At 38.4% G+C, this 24,104-nt stretch overlaps 4 protein-coding genes across 9 annotated transcripts in view; 1 reads left to right on the top strand and 3 right to left on the bottom strand.

Annotated features, from left to right (window-relative positions):
* LOC124221896 (immunoglobulin superfamily DCC subclass member 4) overlaps positions 1–24,104 on the top strand; it is a 311,934-nt gene that overhangs the window by 133,428 nt on the left and 154,402 nt on the right. The window lies entirely within an intron of this gene.
* Positions 1,388–10,701, bottom strand: LOC124221888 (uncharacterized). The gene is made up of 12 exons (XM_046632297.2): positions 10,545–10,701; positions 9,460–9,779; positions 8,725–9,003; positions 7,992–8,125; positions 7,743–7,908; positions 6,950–7,351; positions 5,900–6,071; positions 3,178–3,428; positions 2,824–3,099; positions 2,306–2,439; positions 2,044–2,209; positions 1,388–1,854 (listed from the first exon to the last, which is right to left on the bottom strand). Exons 2-12 carry the CDS (start codon positions 9,703–9,705, stop codon positions 1,453–1,455), a joined length of 2,628 nt encoding a protein of 875 aa, XP_046488253.2. The 5' UTR covers positions 9,706–9,779; positions 10,545–10,701; the 3' UTR covers positions 1,388–1,452.
* On the bottom strand, positions 13,686–24,031 carry LOC124221889 (uncharacterized). Its single transcript, XM_046632301.2, has 10 exons — positions 23,088–24,031; positions 22,716–22,994; positions 22,312–22,445; positions 22,026–22,191; positions 21,561–21,959; positions 16,442–16,780; positions 15,707–15,985; positions 15,336–15,469; positions 15,087–15,252; positions 13,686–14,695 (listed from the first exon to the last, which is right to left on the bottom strand). Exons 1-10 carry the CDS (start codon positions 23,334–23,336, stop codon positions 14,291–14,293), a joined length of 2,550 nt encoding a protein of 849 aa, XP_046488257.2. The 5' UTR covers positions 23,337–24,031; the 3' UTR covers positions 13,686–14,290.
* LOC138191168 (uncharacterized) lies at positions 18,073–20,984 on the bottom strand. 2 transcript variants are annotated; one of them, XM_069137293.1, is made up of 5 exons: positions 20,321–20,975; positions 19,967–20,242; positions 19,677–19,810; positions 19,411–19,576; positions 18,073–19,229 (listed from the first exon to the last, which is right to left on the bottom strand). In XM_069137293.1, exons 1-5 carry the CDS (start codon positions 20,567–20,569, stop codon positions 18,831–18,833), a joined length of 1,224 nt encoding a protein of 407 aa, XP_068993394.1. In that variant the 5' UTR covers positions 20,570–20,975; the 3' UTR covers positions 18,073–18,830. The 2 variants fall into 2 exon arrangements, with proteins under 2 accessions (XP_068993394.1, XP_068993395.1); XM_069137294.1 differs by having other exon boundaries at positions 19,193–19,332; positions 20,321–20,984.

Here is a 24,104-nt window from a genome sequence, read left to right as displayed (position 1 = left end):
ATCGAAATTATCAGGTAGACGAGACTACGACTTCTTTGTTTTTACGGGTATAAGCTTTACGATGATGATAAAATGGCAAGTACTGATTCAATGTGTATAAATTTATAAATCATGCACTCGATAAAAGATAACACGTGACTGCACATATATCCCCACTACGCTTGTGTGATTTGAGGATGAAGGCAGTGCAATTGGCTAAAATTTGCGAGTCGTATAATCTTGTCAAGATAGGAAATAAAAAAAAAAAGTTAAAAAAGGAATCGCCAATTAATGACTACGGCGAAACACAAAACACACCTGATAAAAAAATGATTAATGAAATAATGTATTTTTTTGTACGCTCAAGTATTTTGAAATTGCGAACAAAATTTCTCGGGAACAATGAAAAAAAGTGGTTTTTCGTATTGTAGGTGGAGAAAGAGCGGATTGACTCGCGGAATATTTAATTCAGCCAGCGTTTCATTTATCTTCGGCAAAACATCTGTCACTATCGACGTTAGTTTGTGCAATCATTTGTTTGCCACCACCTAGTTGTAGAGCCATAAATGACCATAAATAATGATTGCATAAAATGTTGCGATAACTTTGTGAAGAAATAAATGTATCCTTCAAGTGTATTTCACATAGGATATTCTGCCGGCGTGTTTTGGTTTTTGTATTGACCGATAGCGTATTTGTAACTTAGTTATGAAATTCTTATGTTTTTCCTTTGAAGGATCATTTCTCTAAGATTGGGGTTTTCCCTACCTGTTTATCTCGAAATTTATCGCGCGGCGCAATTTTTAATGCGTAACATCTTTTTCCGGCAACTTTGTGACTTCGTTCAACCCACGGCTATTTCACAAACACGCGATACATATTACACCAAAAATTTTTCCCCTCACCGACTACCCATTCAACGATTATACCAGATACTTCCAACAATTCGAATCCTGTAGATTGCTGCAGATAGTTTTGCATGCTACATGCGGCGAGCCAGGAACGCATCGTCTGACTGGTCTATGATTGACATTCACTATTTTCCTTACTTGCCTACCGCTAACAATAAGTGAGCCACAAATTATACGATTAGAAAAAGTAAAACAAAGTTGCCAAGCTAGATGAGCTATTGTACTTTGTATCAAGTGTGTTTTCACTATTGGGCCAAGTACAGCCTGCTGCAAAGTGAGCCAGAAATATGATTAAAAGAACCCAGCGTTGGAAAGCTAGATAGAACGGATAGAGATAAAACGCATATTCATCGAAATAGACTGAGCGTTACGTAAGAGACAGTGAAGCTTGGTTAGAAAGATAGAGGGTATTATCAACGTCTTTCTGTCGTCATCTAAAAGGTCAGTGATGGCGGTCGGGGTCGTTGGGGAGGGGTGGGGGGGATATTTGGTTCATATTTGTTTTGGGCATCGCAGCATTTATTCAGAGTACATAGGGGCGCCTGATGATAGTTGCAAACCCTTACACGTCCAATATCCCCATACTATTGTACAACGGTAGAAGTCTAGTCACGATTTTCCTGTACGTTTTACCACGATGACCTGGATGGTGAAATTCTGCATTGGTTTTTAATACATCTTCGAGATTGAATGGTTCCCTTTCTTCAAAAACAACAACTGGTAATGTTACAGCAACGGCAGCCACTTCGCAAAGAACTCGTTTTTTTAATACCGCTTGTAGATTGTCGAAGCTCAGTACTGCCGTCTTACACTGCAGTTTGGACATTGTGACGGTTAAGGTGGTGTGATATTCGCTTACAAGCAAATCGCGATGCTGAAGTCGAACGTCGTCGGATAGGCTAGAGCCAAAAAAGTAAAGAAGGTCTTCTGCTGGTGAGCCCCAATGACAGAATTGAAAATCCACCTATAATTGACGAGACAAAATTGATCACAATGTATTGCTGTAACATCAGTTCTTTCACTTTTCGGGAAGGTACGACCAAGAGATGGATAGAGGTGTGACTTACCTGCATGCAAATCAGAATAACGCATGATCCGCTGATTATATTATTACGTGTAAAACGATAGAGTAGTATAACCTGAATTTACTTACAAATATCTGCTCTATCGGCTTCTGTTGTTCATCATAACGAAACATCATGTTGTTCACCCACATATCGCCGTGATTGAGAACATTAAAATCATCCTCACGATAGAGAGCCACCTCGCATGTCTTCTCATACATAACGTCCGATAGCTTACAAAGTTTTTCTGGAATTCTGAAGAGCAACAGTGTCAGATCATTCAATAATCAAAGTAATGCCTTACCTCGGACGCATGATACCGACTTAAGTCAAATTATTTCAAATGATTACTGTGGATTCAGCTCAGACCAACTCGTTGTCTCTTTTGCAAGAGATCTTAAGATCCTGTTCAACCACAGCTTCATCGCGATTGGATGATCCTTGTCAAACAGCCCCTTCTTGTAATTAGCAATTGCCTTCGGATACTGAGTTTGACATATGTGAAAAAATTTTATCGTAAAGTTTCCGGTCAGTTGTGAACATACTAAACTAACAAATAAAAAAAAAACAACACACATAAACCGGTCACAGGAAAACAAATTCGAACTCACTGGTGATGAGAGAAATTAACAACAACAGAGTCAGGGCGGCTAGGTGGTCTAGTGGAGTAAGGCTCCGGTCAAGCACCTCTAGAAGCCAGGTTCGATTCCTGGCTCCGTTGTTAATTTTTCGGAATCACCAATTTTTCGAATTTACATTCTTTCATACTAAACTAACCTTGTAACTTGTGCTCAAAATGACTCTTCAAAAAAATGATCTATCATTAAAAGAACTACTTATTCTGCACATGGTGCAGATCATCCTCTGACCTTTTCTTTGAGCGCAATCGAAGAAGCGTGAAATCTAGCGAGATTTCGAATAGCGAGTACAGAGTGGTTTAGGTCCAGGCCTAATTGCTGTTGAGCCATTTTGAATCCATCTTGAGTCAGGTCCTCGATGACGATGTGCGTTGGTTTTTCAATCTGATAATACAAACACCGTGCACCCAGAGATTCCGGGGAAAATTTTCCGAGAATTTCTTGCATCTTTGGGAGCGTAGCAGACATCATTGACGACTCGATGTCGAAAACTCCTAAACTCGCTATCTGGACAGTTAATCAAGTAACAGCGGATGAAAGTAATCTTTTCAAAATTGTAGTGATCGGCGATGTTTGGATGGTTACCCATTCTTCTCGAAGGTCACAAGGGGCGACTTTCACTATGATAGATCGCGTCTCTTGAATTCGACGATCATTCCGGCCTCGAAAAAATTCTACAGCGACACGATGCATATCGCTAGTATAATTATCCCCTTTGGCCACTGCTGGTTTCACTGAAATTCCGAAAACCTCGATGGATTCGTCCCTTTCATGATTTCGCAGAACTTTTTGCACGTACGACGCGTCGAGCCAATCCGGTTTCTTCCACGCCATAGCTAATAAAAATTCATTTGATTAACAAATATCAGACTGTCGCACATTAATGGGTTAAAGCATACAATCCGAAGAAAACCTGTTTTACAGTGAGTATAAATTTTACCAGATGATAACAAGTAATTGTCGAGCTTCGCTTTTTCACAGGTATTAACAATTTTGAGGCTTTTTTCAAAATAACCGTGTCTAAATCTTGTAACAATTTTAGGTTGTTCTAAAATCTACGAGATAAAATCAAATATATTATTTAAAAGGAGTTTTTTTTTCAGATAACTTTATCTAGAACATATAACCCTGCGTCTAAAATTATTTCCCACTCGTTTTTTGGAGTACTTTCTTATGGCGTATTTTTTCTTTTAGTTATTATTATCTGTTACGAAGTATTTCCTTAAATTGATTTGACTATAGATACCTTTATTTAACGCAGAATTATTAACCTCGCCTAAACAATAAGCGTTATTGTCTAAAACTTTAGATATTCGGTATGGTCCACAAAAAAGATGAAAAAATTCCTGCCTTACGTGATTTAATGCGCTAGGTTGTCTAGGTGCCGTAATCAATAGTAATCATCCGGAACAAATTTGAGCTTCGAATAACCTTTTTGCTTACGTAGTTTTTCCTTAAAACTTTCTTGCAGTCTGGTTCAAGAAAATACAATTTTACGCTCATGAGTCATCAAGTGAGATGTTTTCGGAAATGATATTAATTTTTCAATTTCATCGGTAGGTTTAGTTCCAAAATGTAGTTCTTTAAGAGTAAACTCGATACTAGAATCAGTTGTTCTGTTCAAAAATGATTCAATATCCTCCACATGCTTGGCCCATCGTGTATGTGTTCTGAACATAAAGTTCTAAACATGCCATCTAAATCTCTCATGATATGCTCAGTAGGATTACTTTTATATCGTTCATTTCTAATCCAATTTCTCATTTAGATGACGTGAACTGTGTACCGTGATAAGATAATATTATTTTTGGTTTATCTATTTCGTTAACGTAGGAATCAAGAACTTCTTTAATTACAATTTGTGTTGTCGCCTTTTTTATGGGATTTAATTTGGTGTATTTAGAAAAAGCATCTACTAGTAAAAATATATGTTGGACACCACCAATTGAAGTAGGTAATGGCCCTTAAAAATCCACTGTCACTAACTCGTTCGGTTCGTAAAATTTGACCATTAAATATTTGCCTTCCATATTTTATGTTAAACGCTTGACCTTTTGGCACAAGTCACAAGAAACGACGTATTTTTGAATATCTCGATACATTTTGTTCCACCAATAGCATGGCCGTATATACGAGAACGTTTTATATACCCCAGGATATTCTAATCTGACATGAATAGTTTCCGTCATCAAATTTAGCAAAATTCTTGGAACCGCAACCTGCCAACCGTTTGTTTCTTTGTTGGTTCTAAACAAAATACCATTGTACAAACAAAATAGATCTTTCAACTATCCTTTTTTAAGCTGATATATTATTAATTTTAATTGTTCGTCTTCGTTTTGAAATTAACCTGGATCTTTGATTCTTGATCTAAACGAATCTTTTTTTTAGCGCTACGACATAGTTAGAGCTACTATTCTTAGATATAGGTATACTAGAAGTCAATTAGGCTATTAAAACTTTGTAAGGTTCGTCTTCTAATTCAAATTTTCTCCCCGGATTTCGAATAAAAAAATCAGCGATTATATTATCGTTGCCTGCATAATATTCGACAAGAAACAAATACTGCTGTAAGAGAATACTCCATAGAATTAAGCGTGAAATTTGAAATCGTATACTCCTCAGAAGAATTAAGCCCTTACGGTCGGTAATAATTTAAACTGTACACCCATCAAATAAGTTCTTAACTTGATCATCGAATATACGATCGCCAACAATTCATTCAATATATATATATATAGGACTCTGAATATGTTTAAAAATGGCTAAAAGATTCTGAGTGAAGTCTTTTTCTCGTTGTACTATGTTCTATTTCAAATTTTTACCTGATCAGGATCTATGCTTGAACTCATTTACTTGAGACACGTCTTATTATAATGAAGTACGTAGGTCTACTGAGCCTTCGCTCTTCTTGACGTGAGCTCGTCTCTCTCCTTCCTTCTCTATCTTTCATCCTATTTCAAAGATGAATCGTCGCAATTTCACACTAATGAAATGCAAATCTAACTACACTAAGTTATAGCCGTTAGATTTTACCGTGACCTACAAAATTTCACAACCTGCATACTTTCTGGCATTTAAATTTGTGGTCGCGAGTCCATGTAAAGAAAAAATGTACATTTTTCTAACGTTCCTAAACCATGTCTCACTATATTGCGCGTATCACGTACCAATACACTTGACCCGTTAACACGCAGGCATGTATCTGTATGTATATATATTATCTAATGCATGTCGAGATTGCATAATTTGAGTACGTGCTAGATTATATAAATTAATAAAGTAAGTATCAGGTCGGCAAAATTACCTTCGTAAACAATGTGTCGAACAATGTACACTCGAGTTGTTGCGCACAACAGTTTGGCAGGATCTAAATAGTCGATTATCGTACAAGTGAGCACTCGCGTACTGAGCAAATACGAATATTGATATGTATAGTTATACACCGATTTAACTGTGATATTGCAGAGCGCTAAGCATTAAAGTTATCTTACTATAGAAATTCAGCCTACGGCAGTTCTGCTATTGCGACCAATGAACGGAAAATCATCGGTCAGATGGGGCTAGTGTTGCGCACTAAGTCTTGTGAAAGCGAGCATGTCGCAGGTTTGAGCCACATGCACAAACGAGAGACTCGTATCACCGCGAGATGGTGCGCCAGGAGCGAAATGCTGCGCGGCTGCTAGAAATGGGAGTCGCCTGCACGCCGACACGCTTTTCTCGCGGTCAACTTGCTTGGCTCGGTGCAACGTATCTCTCGCCATGAGAATTGAGATCACACGGCTCTGTCTCTTTTCCCATCGTGATAAAAATTCTGATATGTTCCAATTTGTCAGATTTGTTAGGATTATACAGGGGTGTGATATTTCAAAGAAATACTCCGGGTGCTTTTAGAAATCTGCTGTACTTATTTTTCTCTTTAAAATCACGTTTTTTTAAAGTTTTGGATCAAGTGTTGGAGATTGATCGAAATTGTATCGGGTTACAGTCTTCATATTTTTCAAACAATATGAAAGTCAAGTCACGTTTTACAAAAAATGTAACGTCGGTTTGGATCTCATGATCGGAAGCAAGATCGTGTATTGTCTAAAACTGAAAATGACTGATAACATTGAAATCTGCAGATTCAGTATTCTACTGCTTCCAATCGTATCTACAGTCTTACGCGAGGTTCGAAATAGTACCTACAACATATTAATATTTGTACATCACAAGCACAATATTTGTGAACATTTTGAATTCGTGTAATTGTAAATCTGAAATGTTGGGATATCCTGAAATTATTTATGCAAAACTTAAGTCATTTAATATAGCCATGAATGCTGTGTCGAAATCTGTTCTATAATGGGCTGTTTCATATTAAGTCCAGCAATCCCATGCTGTCGAACAATGGTAGGAGTCTAGTCATCACCTTACGATACGATTTCCCCTTACAGGCCGGATTCTCATATTTTCCATTCAACGATATCATTTCCTCTAAACTTTTGACATTGCTTTTGTCGACCAAAACAAGCGGCAATATGGTGAACGTTGCAATGGCCTCGCAGAAAGCGCGCTTCCTCAACACATCCTGCAGGTCGTTAAAGCTCGGTGGCTCCGTGGTGCACTTCAGTTGAGTCATGGTATCGGTTAGCGTATGGTGGTATTCGCGCAAAATCAATTCGCGATAATGGATTCGAACTTCGTCGGATGGGCTGGTACCAAAAAAGTACAGGATGTCCGTTGCCGGAGAACCGTAGTGGCAAATTTGAAAGTCCACCTGCAATTGAGATAACAACGAATCGTTATTCTGTACATTAAATGCCATCCTAGTTACATTGTTTGTCTTATTTTTGCCTCGTCTGTTTAAGTGCGATCGAAACCTGTGCGCAGGTCACGTTTGCTCCGTGAAACCGCTCGATTGTTATTTACCGAAGTAAGCCTTGATTCGACAGAAATACTCCACGAGTCATGAATGATAAATAATTCGAATAATTCTAATCACCAAACTTTTCATTGTGGCATGATATATTTTACGACGTAAAACTCAAATTGAAATACATACACGAGTATTGTGCAAGGCTTTTATTTACTTAACTTACCTTACCCAGCCAAAGCGCACCTTCGATTAGAGTCAATATTTGGAGTTCAGTTTAGAATTTTGTACTCACGAATATCTGATCAACCACCTTCTGCCTTTCGTCGTAGCGAAACAGCATATTGTTCACCCAGAAATCTCCGTGGTTGATGACGTTGAAATCATCTTTTCGAAAAAGCGTTACTTCGCATGCTTTTTCATAGACAACTTCAGATAACTTGGAAATTTTTTCAGAAATCCTACATAACAGTTGTGATGTTTTTGTTATAATAAGTCAAATCGAATAATCTTTACTTCCAGGGGATGTCTGGTTTTTTTTTACCTTGGACTGAGTTCAATCCAGTTGGCAACCTCTTCTGCTAGGGATTTCGTGCTCGCTTTGAAAAATTCAACCATCGTCGATGAGTGATCTTTGTGAAACAATCCCCTGGTGTATTTTGCTACAATCTTGAGATCCTTGAATTCAGGAAGTGCAAAATAACAGTGTTATATTCGAAGTACGACGCAGACTAGGAAAATGATCATTAAAAGGTTCCGACACAGAAAAATGTCGAACGTGGAAAATTTTTTACGCAGAAGAAAGATGCCTTAACGAATGTTGTGGTGAATCTTGAAATTGTCGGTCTTTTATTAACAACAAATTTTGCCGTCAACGTTTCGACCCTGATTAGCGTCATCCTCGGGACATATTTAATGCATCTATTGGAAACAGTTATTTAAAATACATTGTTGATGCCGAATCAGAACAACCTTAATAATATATAATGAAAGTAGAAATAATAATAAAAAAATAAAATACAAACTATGTATATAAAAACAAATGAAACTAACCTTATATAATGTAATCAAATGTTAAAAACGGTGAGAAGAATAGATGCATTAAATGTGTCCTGAGGATAACTCTAGTCAGAGTCAAAACGTTGACGGCAAAATTTGTCGTTAATAAAAGATCTACATTTCCAAGATCCACCACAACACTTATACTACAAGGTCAAGATCATTTTCAAATGCCTTAACGAATGTTGCCGTACACAATCATAGATAAACTTACTCACCTTTTCCACGAGAGCTACCGAACTCGCGTGAAAAATGGCTAAATTCCGAATCGCCAGTAAACAGTGGTCCAGATCAAGACCTGCCTGACGATCCGCCATTCTGAATCCGGCGGGTGCAAGGTCTTCGACTATCAGATGCACGGGTTTTTCATACTCGACGTGCAGACACCGTGCCGCTAATGTCGCAGTCTTGCCCGCCTTGGTAAGAATCCGCTGCATAATTGGCAGGGTTTCTGACATCATTGACATTTCCACCGCGAAAAATCCAGCCTCCGATATCTGTTTGGGGACAGGAAATTATGAGTAAGGATAATCATATTCGACAAGTTAACGATTCCGAGGACTCTTCAAAGAGGGACCTCGTTGAAATTCGAAACTTTTAGATCTTTGACTGAGTCTTTCTGAAATCTTCACTATCTGTGTCGGACCATGAAATTATAGTACCACGTAAATTTGAGCTTGACGAATCTAGTGGTTTGAAAGTTATGTATCTTCTTCTGAGACTTCTTTGAAACGTTGCTCGCGGATTAACTTTACACGTAGAAGGCTATAATTTGTTTGTCGAAACACTTACTAACATCAACTCAATGTATTGGAACGGATATTTTGATATTTGTTTCGCAAGGCATTTAGTTCATTACTTCAATGTATTGAATTTTCTTCTTTTGTCATATTTAACAAAAATTTCGCCAAAGTCTCCCCCTAACTTGAACATCAAACTTTTTACTTCACTACCATTTCCTCCCGAGAACCGCCCTGAGGTGCTAGTTTCGCAATTAGAGACCTCGTCTCCGTAAGTTCGCGGCCTTCCGATATCCGTGAAAGCACCAGGGTAATGCGATGCATGTCGCTCGTATAATTGTCACCCTTGGCCGTGGCTGGCTTCACGGTCATGCTGGTCACCTCGACGGAATCATCTTTCTCAGCCTTTCGTAAGACCGCTTGCACGTAAGACGAGTTCAGCCACGTCGGTACGTCCATCCTTACGGTTAAAATACCAATGTGGATCTTCGATATAACTTCAGTTTCCACTCGTCGATGGTAAACAATTTCCGCTAGGAAAAAATCTTGAAGTTAACCTTTGGAAATGAACAGTCTGGCATTATTCAGACAAATCAGCGATCATTCAGATCTGGTTTCTAATTCTAGTCACCTTCCCAGTTTTTCCTCCTGAATTCTCAGTGCTACATTTATTCGATTATTAGTTAGAAGAAAAAAAGGCTGAGACTCACAAACTTCCCGTGTAATACACATGCGATAGCTTTAGTTTCGCAATTCTTGTCACGATAGCCTTTATACAAACGTAGCTTACCTTCGTAGGGTTGTGAATGTTTCTTCAATAGAAAGTGTAATGTAGAGATTTAAAAGTGAAGAGAAGAAGATCCCATATCCACTTGATAAGTAAGATTATTCACATTTGACAGAAAATCCGTCGACAGGCGAAGAGTGTTAACACGGTATTTGAGCTGTCAATGTAATACACTGAACTGCGCGTAGCCTTTTTGCCATATTTATATAACTCCATTTGCACGTCTGCTGTAATCATGTGCCATGCGTAATTTACAGCCGCGTTGTCATGTAGCGGGTAATATGAAACAGTCAGAGTCTCTTGTCTAATATATAATCAGTATTTCTGTTTCCTGGTTGGTTGAAATTGTATATAGTCGAGATAATGACCAGGAAGAATATTGCGAATTGATAATGAACAATCTCGCCATGTATTATCCAAATCCGTGATACGCTTTTGTCATTTTCTTGCTTGACCCGCAACAGTAGATGTCAATCTAACTTTCATGGCCGTGCTAAGCTGTCAACTTTACCTTATTTGCGGCAATTTGCTGAATTTGGAGAGAACTTGAAGTACTGGCGATCAGTTAGAAATATGCGGTGCTCATCAAGCTTTGAGGAAGACAGCGTATCCACCGAGTGCACTGACTGAACTATAGTGCAGTTGCGTTTATACGTCGTACGAGAATTTACGGTGGACGTAAATATGCAGCGTGATTGGAATGAATCGCTGTTTGCATAAGTGTTCCTCGCCAATCAGAATGCACTCTGCGCATATTGCCTTGATTTTTCGATCTAGTACTGTGAAACGCCACGTAATCCACGTCAGAATATTAATGTGGGGTTTCAGTCTTGCAATTTTAAGTACATCTGTTTTTCAAGGATGACGTGTACCACAGTATACATAGCTTTGTGTAAACTTGAGATAAAAGTTACATTTTAGATCAAGGTAATCAACTCCTCAATGGTATTTGTGTTTTCGTAATTGGCCTGTTCAAGGATTCAAAATTACACTGATTTTTATTTATACTTGATGCATGCAGTGGAATATTGCGTTAATGTTAACAAAATGGTATTGACATGTCGATGAAGATTAGCTAATGTCTGATCGTCTTATTTTTTTTCAAGTCTTTCATACCAATCGCTTGAATTGCTCAGTAATTCTAACTCTAAAGATTCACATCAATTCGATGTCACTTATCGTTAAATGCACGCGAGTGCGGCGCAAAGAACACGATAGAATTATCTGAGGTAAACGCGGGCATCTCGTGTAATTGGTGTAAAATAAAGTAACCGTTTTTTCAATCTCACAATCAAGGGAGGAACGGAACACAATCACAAAAGTAATACTGTTTCTAAAAACGTGAGTTGAATTTTATTTTACATACACGTTGAGGTAAGTAATTATAGAAAAAAAATTAATCAGAAGAAACTGCGAAAAATACTTATTCAACGCAAACAAGTCGGAACGTATAATATTTCATGAGTATAGAAATTTGAATTGATGTAGTAAGTACAGGTCGCACGTTTGGTACAGAAAAAGGAATACTATTTTTCTGGATTCGATTCATGTGGCGACTAAACCGTACTGTGAAATCAACTTACAGTTTTTTATACACACATTTCTGTCGGCATTATCGTGAGTGCCGCTAATTTTCGGTACTTTGTATTTCCGGTATATTTTGGCATCTCAGCATTCGGTAAGTATCTTTCGTGTGATGAACGTGGTTGCGTGATCGGTTCGTTATAAAAAAAAATCATTAATTCAGTCAACCAAAATTACACGACTGACTGTATCTGTAGTGTGAACATCAGGGTGGTCGTTAATTTTCAACATATACTTCTCACCCCCTAGAAACGATAAATAACGACGGTAAAACAGTGCATGAATTATTTCAGATTCTTAGCTTGATTGGAAAGCGTGCCGAAAAGAGGAAATGTTGAATGTTTGAGTGTATAATTGATTTATTGTCAAATGCGTGGAGAGTACCCACGACGAGAATATATGGAGAAGGAAAAGGAGGAGAGAGGTGAATTTAGATGCTGGCCGAAAGGAAGATGATTTGAAAATTCAATTTTTAGTTAGTATAATATAAATTTTATTAGACGACAACAAGTAATTGTCGAGCTTCTTGCTTTCGTAGGTACCAAAAATTTTGATCATTTTCAAAATAGCGGTGTCTTAATTTCAGATTATTCAAATACAGATCTATGTGATATTTTTCTTTGAATGTATCAGATCGAGTGAAAAAAAAAACAATGAAATTCTGGTGAGGCAGATCCGAGAAGTTAATTGCAGCGAGTTTGTAGCCGTCCTATTTTACGGTGACTTGTGAAATTTCACAACCTGCATATTTTCCGGCCTTCGAATTCGTGACAACGAGTCCATGAAAATTGATAACAGATCTTTGTCAATGTCTTTTACTCGTGTAAAAGTTATGAATTAGCGAAATACTTATACACGTAATATAATATATCACACGATGTATTATGCAGTATTTTGTATCCCTGTGTGAAAAGAAATTTACGTTTTTTTAACGTTCCTTGATAGTATTTCATTACATTTCGCGTATTGTGTACGAATACACTCGGTTCGTTAACACGCAGGCATGTATGTGTATGCATATCTATTATCTATGTATGGCGGGATGGCATAACTTGAGGATGCGCTAGATTATGTAAACCAATAAAACGAATGTTAAGCTGGAAAAATGATCTTTGAACAATGCGTCGGAGGCACGTGAGATGAGCAATTGAATCCACGTCTTATGTTTGAATTCAGCACCGGGTGAACTTGTGTTCACTGGCATGTTCTCTGCGCGACGTAGGATATCTATTGCCACTATGACTGAAACCAGCAGGAACGTATCTGCCGACATGTCGATGATTGACAATCAATATCTCATCTAGTACGGCCTACTGCAAAGTAAGCCAATAAATATGATTAAAAAAACGCAGAGTTGGAAAGTTAGACAAGGCATAGACTCATAAAGATAGACTGAGCACTAGATAAGAACCATTGATACTTGGTTAGGAACATAGAGGTATTGTCGACGTCTTTCTGACTTCGTCTATATAGGTCAGTAAAGGAGGTCAGGATCGTTTGGTGTTGGCGGTGGTGGAGAGGAAAGAATTTTTTTGTTGATATTTGTATTGGGCATTGCACGTAGAATCGCGCTGATTGCGGTATTTTCACATCAGTAATGCGAAGACTTTGATAAAAGTCAAAATCAGTGACATTTTACTCGATTCTTCCTTTGTAGTCACTTATCATATTGCTTTTCTTATTTCCGACGTAAGATTTCGACCCTATGCATTTAAAGCACCGCTTCACGAGTGTTCTTGCGCATGACATGGCGTGAACTAAATAATCCATTTTTATACAAGCAAGAACTCGCGCGCTTCGCAAATACGACTGTGGAAAAAATCATACTGATATATCGTAGCTGAAACTATAGTGATACACCGATACAATTGTGAGATTGCAGAGCGCTAAGCCAACAAGTGAACAAAAAATTCAACAGTCAGATAGGGCTAGTGTCACGCACTAATTGTAAGAATAATACTCGATCTCTCTTTACTATACGATATGATTTAAGACGCTCTACTCTCAAATCTACATCTTAGTTGTCATCGTTTGACGCGATATCTTGTATCCATATTTATGACACATGTTGATTAATTTATTTATTTATTTTCCTTACGTGATTCTGTTTTTATTTATACATTTTTTTTTCGCAACCTATTTACAGTTGATTTTAAATTATAGAGCCAGGTTTGTTGTTTTGCGACGAGGAGGGTTTTCTTATTTTTGTTTATATTATAAATTTCTAGATCTGATATCAGTAATAACTTTATGAATGAATGAATAATCTATAATTAAACACTCTTTAAACTATTTTTATACATTTTTGTAGGTTTTTGTTTATTTGTCTATTTTATTTCGTTTCCTAATATCTACAAAACGTTACTAGTTGTAAATTCGGATCGTTTGGATATCCTGGAATTATTTATTCTATACCTGATGTAAGTCATTTAACACTAGAACTACCGATATTAAGATGAATGTACACGAAACCAGTGGAAACGACTGGTCTTTATAAAATATCTAATAATAACAAATTTTCATATCATATTGATATAAATATGGTCTATTATTACATATGTTTAAGGATTAGTCATTTTGACTGGTATGGTAGTTCTAGTGTTAAGGAATCTATGAATGCCGGGCCGAAATCTGTTCTATAGATGATAGAGTTCATGCTTTTACCGGGCCCTTTCATATTACGTCCAGCAATCCCATGCTGTCGAACAATGGTAGGAGTCTAGTCATCACCTTACGATACGATTTCCCCTTACAGGCCGGATTCTCATATTTTCCATTCAACGATATCATTTCCTCTAAACTTTTGACATTGCTTTTGTCGACCAAAACAAGCGGCAATATGGTGAACGTTGCAATGGCCTCGCAGAAAGCGCGCTTCCTCAACACATCCTGCAGGTCGTTAAAGCTCGGTGGCTCCGTGGTGCACTTCAGTTGAGTCATGGTATCGGTTAGCGTATGGTGGTATTCGCGCAAAATCGATTCGCGATGATGGATTCGAACTTCGTCGGATGGGCTGGTACCAAAAAAGTACAGGATGTCCGTTGCCGGAGAACCGTAGTGGCAAATTTGAAAGTCCACCTGCGATTGAGATAACAACGAATCGTTATTCTGTACATTAAATGCCATCCTAGTTACATTGTTTGTCTTATTTTTGCCTCGTCTGTTTAAGTGCGATCGAAACCTGTGCGCAGGTCACGTTTGCTCCGTGAAACCGCTCGATTGTTATTTACCGAAGTAAGCCTTGATTCGACAGAAATACTCCACGAGTCATGAATGATAAATAATTCGAATAATTCTAATCACCAAACTTTTCATTGTGGCATGATATATTTTACGACGTAAAACTCAAATTGAAATACATACACGAGTATTGTGCAAGGCTTTTATTTACTTAACTTACCTTACCCAGCCAAAGCGCACCTTCGATTAAAGTCAATATTTGGAGTTCAGTTTAGAATTTTGTACTCACGAATATCTGATCAACCACCTTCTGCCTTTCGTCGTAGCGAAACAGCATATTGTTCACCCAGAAATCTCCGTGGTTGATGACGTTGAAATCATCTTTTCGAAAAAGCGTTACTTCGCATGCTTTTTCATAGACAACTTCAGATAACTTGGAAATTTTTTCAGAAATCCTACATAACAGTTGTGATGTTTTTGTTATAATAAGTCAAATCGAATAATCTTTACTTCCAGGGGATGTCTGGTTTTTTTTTACCTTGGACTGAGTTCAATCCATTTTGCAACCTCTTCTGCTACGGTTTTTGTGCTCGCTTTGATGAATTCAACCATCGACGATGGGCGATCTTTGTGAAACATTCCTCTGGTGTACTTTGATACAGTCTTGAGATCCTTGAATTCAGAAGGTGCAAAATACCGGTGTTATGTAGCGAAGACAACAAAGTAGTCCAAGCAGTTATGTCATTGATGTGATGTATAAAATGTTGGAACTACGACGTATACTAGGTTATAAAATAAACATTAAAAGGTTCCGACACAGAAAAATTTCGAAACGTGAAAAATTTTTGACGCAAAAAAAAAATCCGTCAACGGATGTTGCTTTTCATAATCACAGGTAAACTTACTCACCTTTTCCGCGAGAGCCACCGAACTCGCGTGAAAAATGGCTAAATTCCGAATCGCGAGTAAACAGTGGTCCAGATCAAGACCTGCCTGACGATCCGCCATTCTGAATCCGGCGGGTGCAAGGTCTTCGACTATCAGATGCACGGGTTTTTCATACTCGACGTGCAGACACCGTGCCGCTAATGTCGCAGTCTTGCCCGCCTTGGTAAGAATCCGCTGCATAATTGGCAGGGTTTCTGACATCATTGACATTTCCACCGCGAAAAATCCAGCCTCCGATATCTGTTTGGGGACAGGAAATTATGAGTAAGGATAATCATATTCGACAAGTTAACGATTCCGAGGACTCTTCAAAGAGGGACCTCGATGAAATTCAAAACTCTTAGATCTTTGATTGAGTGTTTCTGAAATCTTCACTATCCGTGTCGGGCCATGAAATTATAGTACCACGTAAATTTGAGCTTGACGAATCTGGTGATTTGAAAGTTATGTATCTTCTTCTGAGACTTCTTTGAAACGTTGCTCGCGGATTAACTTTACACGTAGAAGGCTATAATTTGTTTGTCGAAACACTTACTAACATCAACTCAATGTATTGGAACGGATATTTTGATATTTGTTTCGCAAGGCATTTAGTTCATTACTTCAATGTATTGAATTTTCTTCTTTTGTCATATTTAACAAAAATTTCGCCAAAGTCTCCCCCTAACTTGAACATCAAACTTTTTACTTCACTACCATTTCCTCCCGAGAACCGCCCTGAGGTGCTAGTTTCGCAATTAGAGACCTCGTCTCCGTAAGTTCGCGGCCTTCCGATATCCGTGAAAGCACCAGGGTAATGCGATGCATGTCGCTCGTATAATTGTCACCCTTGGCCGTGGCTGGCTTCACGGTCATGCTGGTCACCTCGACGGAATCATCTTTCTCAGCCTTTCGTAAGACCGCTTGCACGTAAGACGAGTTCAGCCACGTCGGTACGTCCATCCTTACGGTTAAAATACCAATGTGGATCTTCGATATAACTTCAGATTCCACTCGTCGATGGTAAACAATTTCCGCTAGGAAAAAATCTTGTAGTTAACCTTCGGAAATGAACGGTCTGGCATTATTCAGACAAATCAGCGATCATTTAGATGTTGTTTCTAATTGTAAGTCACCTTCCCAGTTTTTTCTCCTGAATTCTCAGTGTTACATTTATTCGAATATTAGTTAAAAGAAAAAAAGGCTGAGACTCACAAACTTCCCGTGTAATACACATGCGATAGCTTTAGTTTCGCAATTCTTGTCACGAAAACCTTCATACAAACGTAGCTTACCTTCGTAGAGTTGTGAATGTTTCTTCAATACAAAGCGTAATGTAGAGAATTAAAAGAGAAGAGGATGGGACCCACTTGATAAGTAAGATTGTTGACACTTGACAGAAAATCCGTCGACAGGCGAAGAGTGTTAACACGGTATTTGAGTTGTCAATGCATTGTACTGAAGCTGCGCGTAGCCTTTTTGCCATATTTATATAACTCCATTTGCACGTCTGCTGTAATCATGTGCCATGCATAATTTACAGCCGCATTGTCATGTAGCAGGTAATATGAAACCGCCAGAGTCTCTTGTCAAATATGTAATTAGTATTTCTGTTTCCTGGTTGGCTGAAAACGTATATGGTTGAGATACTGAACAGGGACAATAATACGAATTAATAATTAAGAATCCCGCCATATATCATCTAAATCTGTGATACGCTTTTGTGATTTTATTGTTACTTGTACTGGATCCGCAACAATAGTTTTCAAATGTCGATCTACCGTCCATGGCCGTGCTAAGCTGTCAACTTCACTTTATTTACGGCAATTTGCTGTTCTTTGGAAGACTGCCACACTTGGTGCTTCTGATCTTCAAGGATGACGTGAACCACAGTCTTTGTAAACTTCAGATATAACGTACATTTCGCATCCAGGTACACTGATTTTTTTTCAATCCTGATACTCATGCAGTGGAATATTGTGTCAATGTTAACAAAGCGATATTAATATTCCGCTGAAGAGTAGTTTATGTCTGATCGTGATATTTTCTTTCAAGTCTTTCATACGAACCGCTTCAATCGCTCACAAATTTCACCGTAAATTTAAACACTCACACCAATGCGATGTCAATTAAACGCACGCGAGTGCGGAGCAGAGAACACGACAGAAATATTTGAGGTAAATGCGGGCTTTCTGCATAATTGGCATGAAACGAAGTGACGGTTGTTTTGATCTCAAGGAAGAACGAAACGCAATCACAAAAGTAATACTGCTTTTAAAAACGTGAGTTGAATTCTATTTTACATATACGTTTGGGTAAATAATCATAGAAAAAAAACTAATGAGAAGGAATTGCAAAAAAGATTTATTCAACACACATAATTAGGAACACATAATATTTCACGAATGTAGAAATACGAATTTACGGCTCACACGTTAGGTACAGAAAATGGAATGCGACTTTTTCCAATTCGTTCCATGTTAGAGACTAAACCGTTTTGTAAAATCCACCTACAGTTTTTTACACACACATTTGTGTTGGCATTGTAGTGAATTTCGCTGATTTTCAGTACTGTGATGTAATTGTACCTTGATATATTTAGGTATGCCAGCATCCAGTAATTATTGTGTGTGTGATAGACGTGGTTGCGTGATTAGCTTCTTACGAAAAAATTATTAATTCAGTATTCCAAAATTATACGAATGCCTGTAATAATACATGCACACCTGAGTTAATCTTTGCACGACTTGAATTCGATCTGAGCTATACTAATTATAATACCTGGAATTAATTTTCCAAGCTCATACAAATAGTCCAGCCCAAGGCCAGAGGTTAGAGAAATCAAATCTCTACCATATCTTATTCTTACCCTCATCCTTCCATTTCTAAATCATTCATATCGATCGAAATCAGTTATCATAGCTACGATTGACATTTTTTTTTTACATGTTTGATTTGTGTTTAGTTGCATTTTATTATCTAGCGTGCGGTTCGATGTATGCAATGTGTGCCGACTCGTCATGGAATCATTAGGATTGATTCGTCTTTTCTTAATTAAAGCTTTTATTCAAGGTATACAGGAGTTTCCGATAATCGCTGCGAACCCTCAAACGTCCAATATCCCCATACTATCGTACAACGGTAAAATTCTAGTCATGATTTTCCTGTACGTCTTACCACGATAACGTGGGTTATCAAATTCTTCACCAGCTTCTATCATTTCTTCTAAATTTAATTCTCCCCCTTCTTCGAGAACAACATCTGCTAATACTGTAGTACTGGCAATCAGTTCGAAAAAAACTCGTTTTTCCAATACTGCTTGTAGGTTATCGAAGCTGAGTACTGCCGTCTTGCACCTTAGTTTGGACATTGTGGTGGTTAAGGTGGTGTGATATTCGCGTATAAGTAAATCGCGATGCTGAACTCGGACATTGTCGGATATACTTGCGCCAAAAAAGTGAAGGTCTTCCGCCGGTGAGCCCCAATGACATAATTGGAAATCCACCTGTAATTGACGTGACAAAACTGATCACAATGTATTGGTGTAACATCAGTTCTTCCTTTTTTCAAGAAGATATGACCAAGAGATGGATAGAGGTCTGACGTACCTGCATGCAAATCAGAATAGTGCATTATCAGCTGAATATTACGTGTAAAACGATAGAGTATAACTTGAATTCACTTACAAATATCTGCTCTATCGGCTTCTGTTGTTCATCATAACGAAACATCATGTTTTTCACCCACATATCGCCGTGATTGAGAACATTAAAATCATCCTCACGATAAAGAGACACCTCGCATGCCTTCTCATACGTAACATCCGATAGCTTACGAAGTTTTTCTGGAATTCTGAGGACCACGAATTGGATTATTCGATAATGAAAATAAGGTCCTGCTTTGGACAAATGATACCGATTTAATTTAAATTACTCTGATTGTGAACGATTACCGTGGATTTAGCTCAGGCCAACTCGTTGTCTCTTTTGCAAGGGATTTTATGTTTCCATTGGTGAGAATCTTCATCTCGATTGGTCGATCCTTGTGAAACATTCCCTTCTTGTACTTGTCAAATACCTTCAGATCCTGAATTTGAAATATGCGAAGAAATTTCATTATCAAGCTTGCGGTGATTCGTGAACATACTAAATTTATAACGAGTATTTGAAATTATTCTTCTCGAAAATGACCTTTCATTATGAAAAATACTCGTATTGCATGGAGGGCAGATTATCCTCCAACCTTTTCTCTGAGCGCAATCGAAGAAGCGTGAAATCTAGCGAGATTTCGAATAGCGAGTACAGAGTGGTTTAGGTCCAGGCCTAATTCGTGTTGAGCCATTTTGAATCCATTTGGAGCCAGGTCCTCGATGATTATGTGAGTTGGTTTCTCAGTCTGAAGATACAAACACCGTGCACCCAGAGTTTCCTTGGAAAATGTTCCGAGGATTTCCTGCATCTTGGGCAGCGTAACCGACATCATAGACAATTCGATGTCGAAAATTCCCATATTTATCATCTGCACAGTTAATTAAGTAATAGTGAACGAAAGCAATCTTTTCGAAATTATACTGATTCGTGATGTTTGGATGGTTACCCATTCTTTTCGAATGTCCTGTGGGGCGACTTTCACTATGATGGAACGCATTTCCTGAATTCGACGACCATTCTGATCTCGGGAAAATTCTACACAGACACGATGCATATCGCTGGTATAATTATCCCCTTTAGCCGTCGCTGGTTTCACTGAGATTTCGAAAACCTCGATGGATTCGTCCCTTTCATGATTTCGCAAAACTTTTTGCACGTAAGACGCGTCAAGCCAATCCGGGTTCTCCAACGCCATAGCTGAGTACTGTGAATACTTGTTCTGCTTCTAAGTACTGTTACCATTCACGATTCAAACTCTTGATAGTTGAGTGTATACCCTGGATTGTGATCTGTTCTGTTTATCATGAAATTTTGCGGAGTGCAATTCGAAAAATACAGATGATAGCAATCGAATATTACGGAGTATATCAGCTCGTCGGCTACTCGTTTGTGTTTGCGTTAATCGTTTTATAAAATTCTTGACCGAGACGAGAAAAATGGGCAGGTTTAATTTAACACGAAACTAATTTCCGCATACGCAACTATAATTATATACTTGACGCAGCACAAATGGATAGAAAATAGCCACGATTCGGTAGGATTACGATATTCGTGTCTCACTGAGTTGTAACTGAGGCGCGCAATGTACGTTGTACGCTATCTACTTGGGACTTGTTTTACCAGTTCTTATATAACGTCAAGTTTAATCTACACATACGTGTCGGCTCAGCTGCGTGCTGTATAATTTACCACCTCTCGTCATCGTAATTGAGCATAAGTGCTTTAAATAAAGGTTTGAATAAAGATCTACCATGGAATGCTCCCACCACTCATACCATTACAATCTGCTCCGCCCCTTATCGTAAAAACCTGAGTAGTCTAGTATTTTTCAAAATATATAAAATACTGTACGATGCACATGACAACCCATAGATTCTAAGGCTTAACGTTTATTTCCTACTTTTCAAACAACACGTACTCCAGCCTAAGGTTGTATAATTCATAGAGATCCGTTACTCAAATCCAGTTTGCGACTTTGGGCTCCCGTGATGATCTTACCATGAAGCTGAGTCTGTAAAAATACGGTACCACGGTGCGAAATACACAATGGTCGAAATGTTCAAATCGCGTCGTACTTGGTTTTTTTAATCAATAAAACTTTAGTATACAATGGAATTCAAAGGCAACAAAGAAGTTCTCCAATTAACGGGAATACCATGCAACATATCCTTAGAATTTCACAGTTATAAATCAAGAAGTCCCGTGCTGTCGTAGAGTGGTAGACGTCTGGTCATCACTTTCCGGTACGACTCTCCCTGGTAAGCCGGGTTTTCAAATTTCTCATCGGAATATAATATTTCGTCGATGCATTTTGCTTCGCTCTTGTCGATCAGTACAAGTGGCAATATTGTAAAGGACGCGATCACTTCGTAGAAAGCGTTCTTCCGTAATATGTCCTGCATATCGTCAAAACTCGGCGGTTTCGTGATGCATTCAAGTTTAGCCATAATATCGGTCAGTGTGACTAAATACTCGCGTGTAATAAATTCTCGGTGCTGCATTAGCACGTCAATACTAGGACTTGTGCCAAAAAAGTAGAGCAGGTCTACTGCTGGAGAGCCGTAGTGACAAGTTTGAAAGTCCACCTGCGATTCGGGAAATGAAACGAATTTTTATTAATCAAAAATAAGATCCGCAAGTAATAAACTTACAAATTTATAGTCAATGGGTTTCTGATGGTCGTCATAGCGAAATAGCATATTATTTATCCAGAAATCTGCGTGATTGAGGACGTTGAAGTCATCCTCTTTAATGCGAGTCACTTCGCATGCTTTTTCATAGATAACATCGGAGAGCTTCGAGATTTTTTCAGAAATCCTGTGTAATAAATGCCTATATTATAACAGACTACAGTCGATTGATTTTTCGGATCTTTATCCCATGCGTAAGTCATGATTTTGTTATTAGCTGTAAAGTGAAATTAAGCTTTTTCATTACCCCGGACTTAGTTCTGGCCATGTCGCCGTCTGTTTCGCAAGGGTCTTGGTCCCTGACTTGAAAAAGTCAACTAATGTCAAACTGTGATCTTTGTGGAACATTCCTCTGGTGTACTTTTTCACCGCCGTGGGTTCCTTAAATTCATAAAATGTAAGAAAATAATATCTCGAACTGAATGATGAATAACAAGACACAGACAGTTAATTTAAACACAGTAATTTATCTCTACAACATATCGTTTACCTCAGCTTTACCATGCTTTACGTCAATCATATTCCAAATAAATTTTCACTATCAAGTTTTGATGCTATGTATTAAATTGTCAGATAAATGTTTATAAGATTCGCCGTGAGAAGTTTTTCGTTCATGAAATATCCTGTGTCATAATAAATATGCGATTGTACCTTTTCCGCGAGAGCTATCGAGCTCGCGTGAAAAGCACCTAGATTCCGAATCGCGACCAAGCAGTGGTTCAAATCTAAACCTGCTTCGCGTTCGGCCATTTGAAAGCCTGCGGTCGTCAGGTCTTCGATGATCAGATGTATGGGATCTTCGTGTTGGGCGTAGAGACATTTTGCAGATAGCGACGTGCTCATACCGAAATGCGCTAAAGACTTGTTCATCAGCGGCAAAGTTTCCGACATCATTGACATTTCCACGTCAAAAAATCCAACATACATATCCTTGGAAGATTTAACAAAAAATAAATATACAAAGAATCTCCAACAATTTTATGTTTGCAATTCCAATTGTAAGACAATATTTGACGCGATTACCTCGTCCTCGGGTGTGCTCTCGGGTAGAACTTTTGCTATAAGCGACGTCGTCTTCGTGACCTTGTGTCCTTTCTGAATTCGCGAAAATACTACGCCGATGCGATGCATGATGCTCGAATAATTGTCACCCTTGACCGTGGCTGGCCTTACGGTTATCCCGGAAACCTCGATGGATTCGTCTTGTTCAGCATTCCGTAAGATCTTTTGCACGTAACACGCGTCAAGCCAAACCGGGCATTCTATCGCCATAGCTAGTGACCGAAAACACTCGCTCCGCTCTTGGTTCGCTGTCGTTAAAGACTCCGAATGTTTTGAAATTTGATCGTCAACACAGGAACGTGATTTCTTTTATTACATAAATGACGGTATGAACGAAGTTCAGTTGTCGGAGCAAAAATTATGGTGTAAATGACTTCACGCACTGTACCGATGTATCAACTCGATGCTCGCTAGCTTCTGTTTGTATTATTCGATGAAATTTTTACTCTAACAAGACAATGGAAGAACCGTTTGAGCAAAAGACCAGCTTTCGCATTTAGTTCAATTACGCACGAGAAATTCCGAATGAAATACCTAATGTCGGAAATATCAGAGTTACATTGTTTTCTGTGATGAATGTGTGCTGAATATGCAGAATGTACCGTATTCACTAAGCGCTTGCAGCTTCTGTGTCGTCTTTATATAACGTCAGCCCAATTTCATCTATACATACAAGTTTGTCGTGTGTGGAGCTATTTATTACAGCCATGTTATCACGATTGGACACAAGTGTTGTATAGTTGGGTTGATGACCGTTTATACCCACATAATTCATGCAGCGTTGCCGGTCTTTATGGAATCAATATTTGTACAGCGAATCGTTTATCAAATTACTCAAAAAATCAGTAGGTGCACTGTATAATGCGAATGTTTCGTATCGTTTCAACTCACTTGCTGCAACTCGTAGATTCGTCGACCGAACGTATTCGCTGTGAGCCTCGCTCGTGCCGTCACCTAGCGGTTTCAAAAGCTAAATAG

The sequence above is a fragment of the Neodiprion pinetum genome, chromosome 6, assembly GCF_021155775.2.
Source record: "Neodiprion pinetum isolate iyNeoPine1 chromosome 6, iyNeoPine1.2, whole genome shotgun sequence".
Taxonomy (NCBI): Eukaryota; Metazoa; Arthropoda; class Insecta; order Hymenoptera; family Diprionidae; genus Neodiprion; species Neodiprion pinetum.
The sequence above is the reverse complement of the archived record's forward strand: the minus strand, read 5'-3'. Positions and strand labels throughout refer to the sequence as shown.

Bases quoted from the DNA above. Each gene is read 5' to 3' on its own strand.
- LOC124221888 (XM_046632297.2), bottom strand. From the start codon at position 9,705: ATGGACGTACCGACGTGGCTGAACTCGTCTTACGTGCAAGCGGTCTTA. The intron at 3,429-5,899 runs GTAATTTTGCCG...AATTTTTATTAG, and splicing joins TCGACACATTGTTTACGAAG to CTATGGCGTGGAAGAAACCG. The intron at 2,440-2,823 runs GTCAGAGGATGA...TGTCAAACTCAG, and splicing joins CGATTGCGCTCAAAGAAAAG to TATCCGAAGGCAATTGCTAA.
- LOC138191168 (XM_069137293.1), bottom strand. From the start codon at position 20,569: ATGGCGTTGGAGAACCCGGATTGGCTTGACGCGTCTTACGTGCAAAAA. The intron at 20,243-20,320 runs GTAACCATCCAA...TTAACTGTGCAG, and splicing joins AGGACATTCGAAAAGAATGG to ATGATAAATATGGGAATTTT. The intron at 19,811-19,966 runs GTTGGAGGATAA...TTTCAAATTCAG, and splicing joins CGATTGCGCTCAGAGAAAAG to GATCTGAAGGTATTTGACAA.
- LOC124221889 (XM_046632301.2), bottom strand. From the start codon at position 23,336: ATGGCGATAGAATGCCCGGTTTGGCTTGACGCGTGTTACGTGCAAAAG. The intron at 22,446-22,715 runs GTACAATCGCAT...TATGAATTTAAG, and splicing joins CGATAGCTCTCGCGGAAAAG to GAACCCACGGCGGTGAAAAA. The intron at 21,960-22,025 runs GTAAGTTTATTA...CCCGAATCGCAG, and splicing joins AACCCATTGACTATAAATTT to GTGGACTTTCAAACTTGTCA.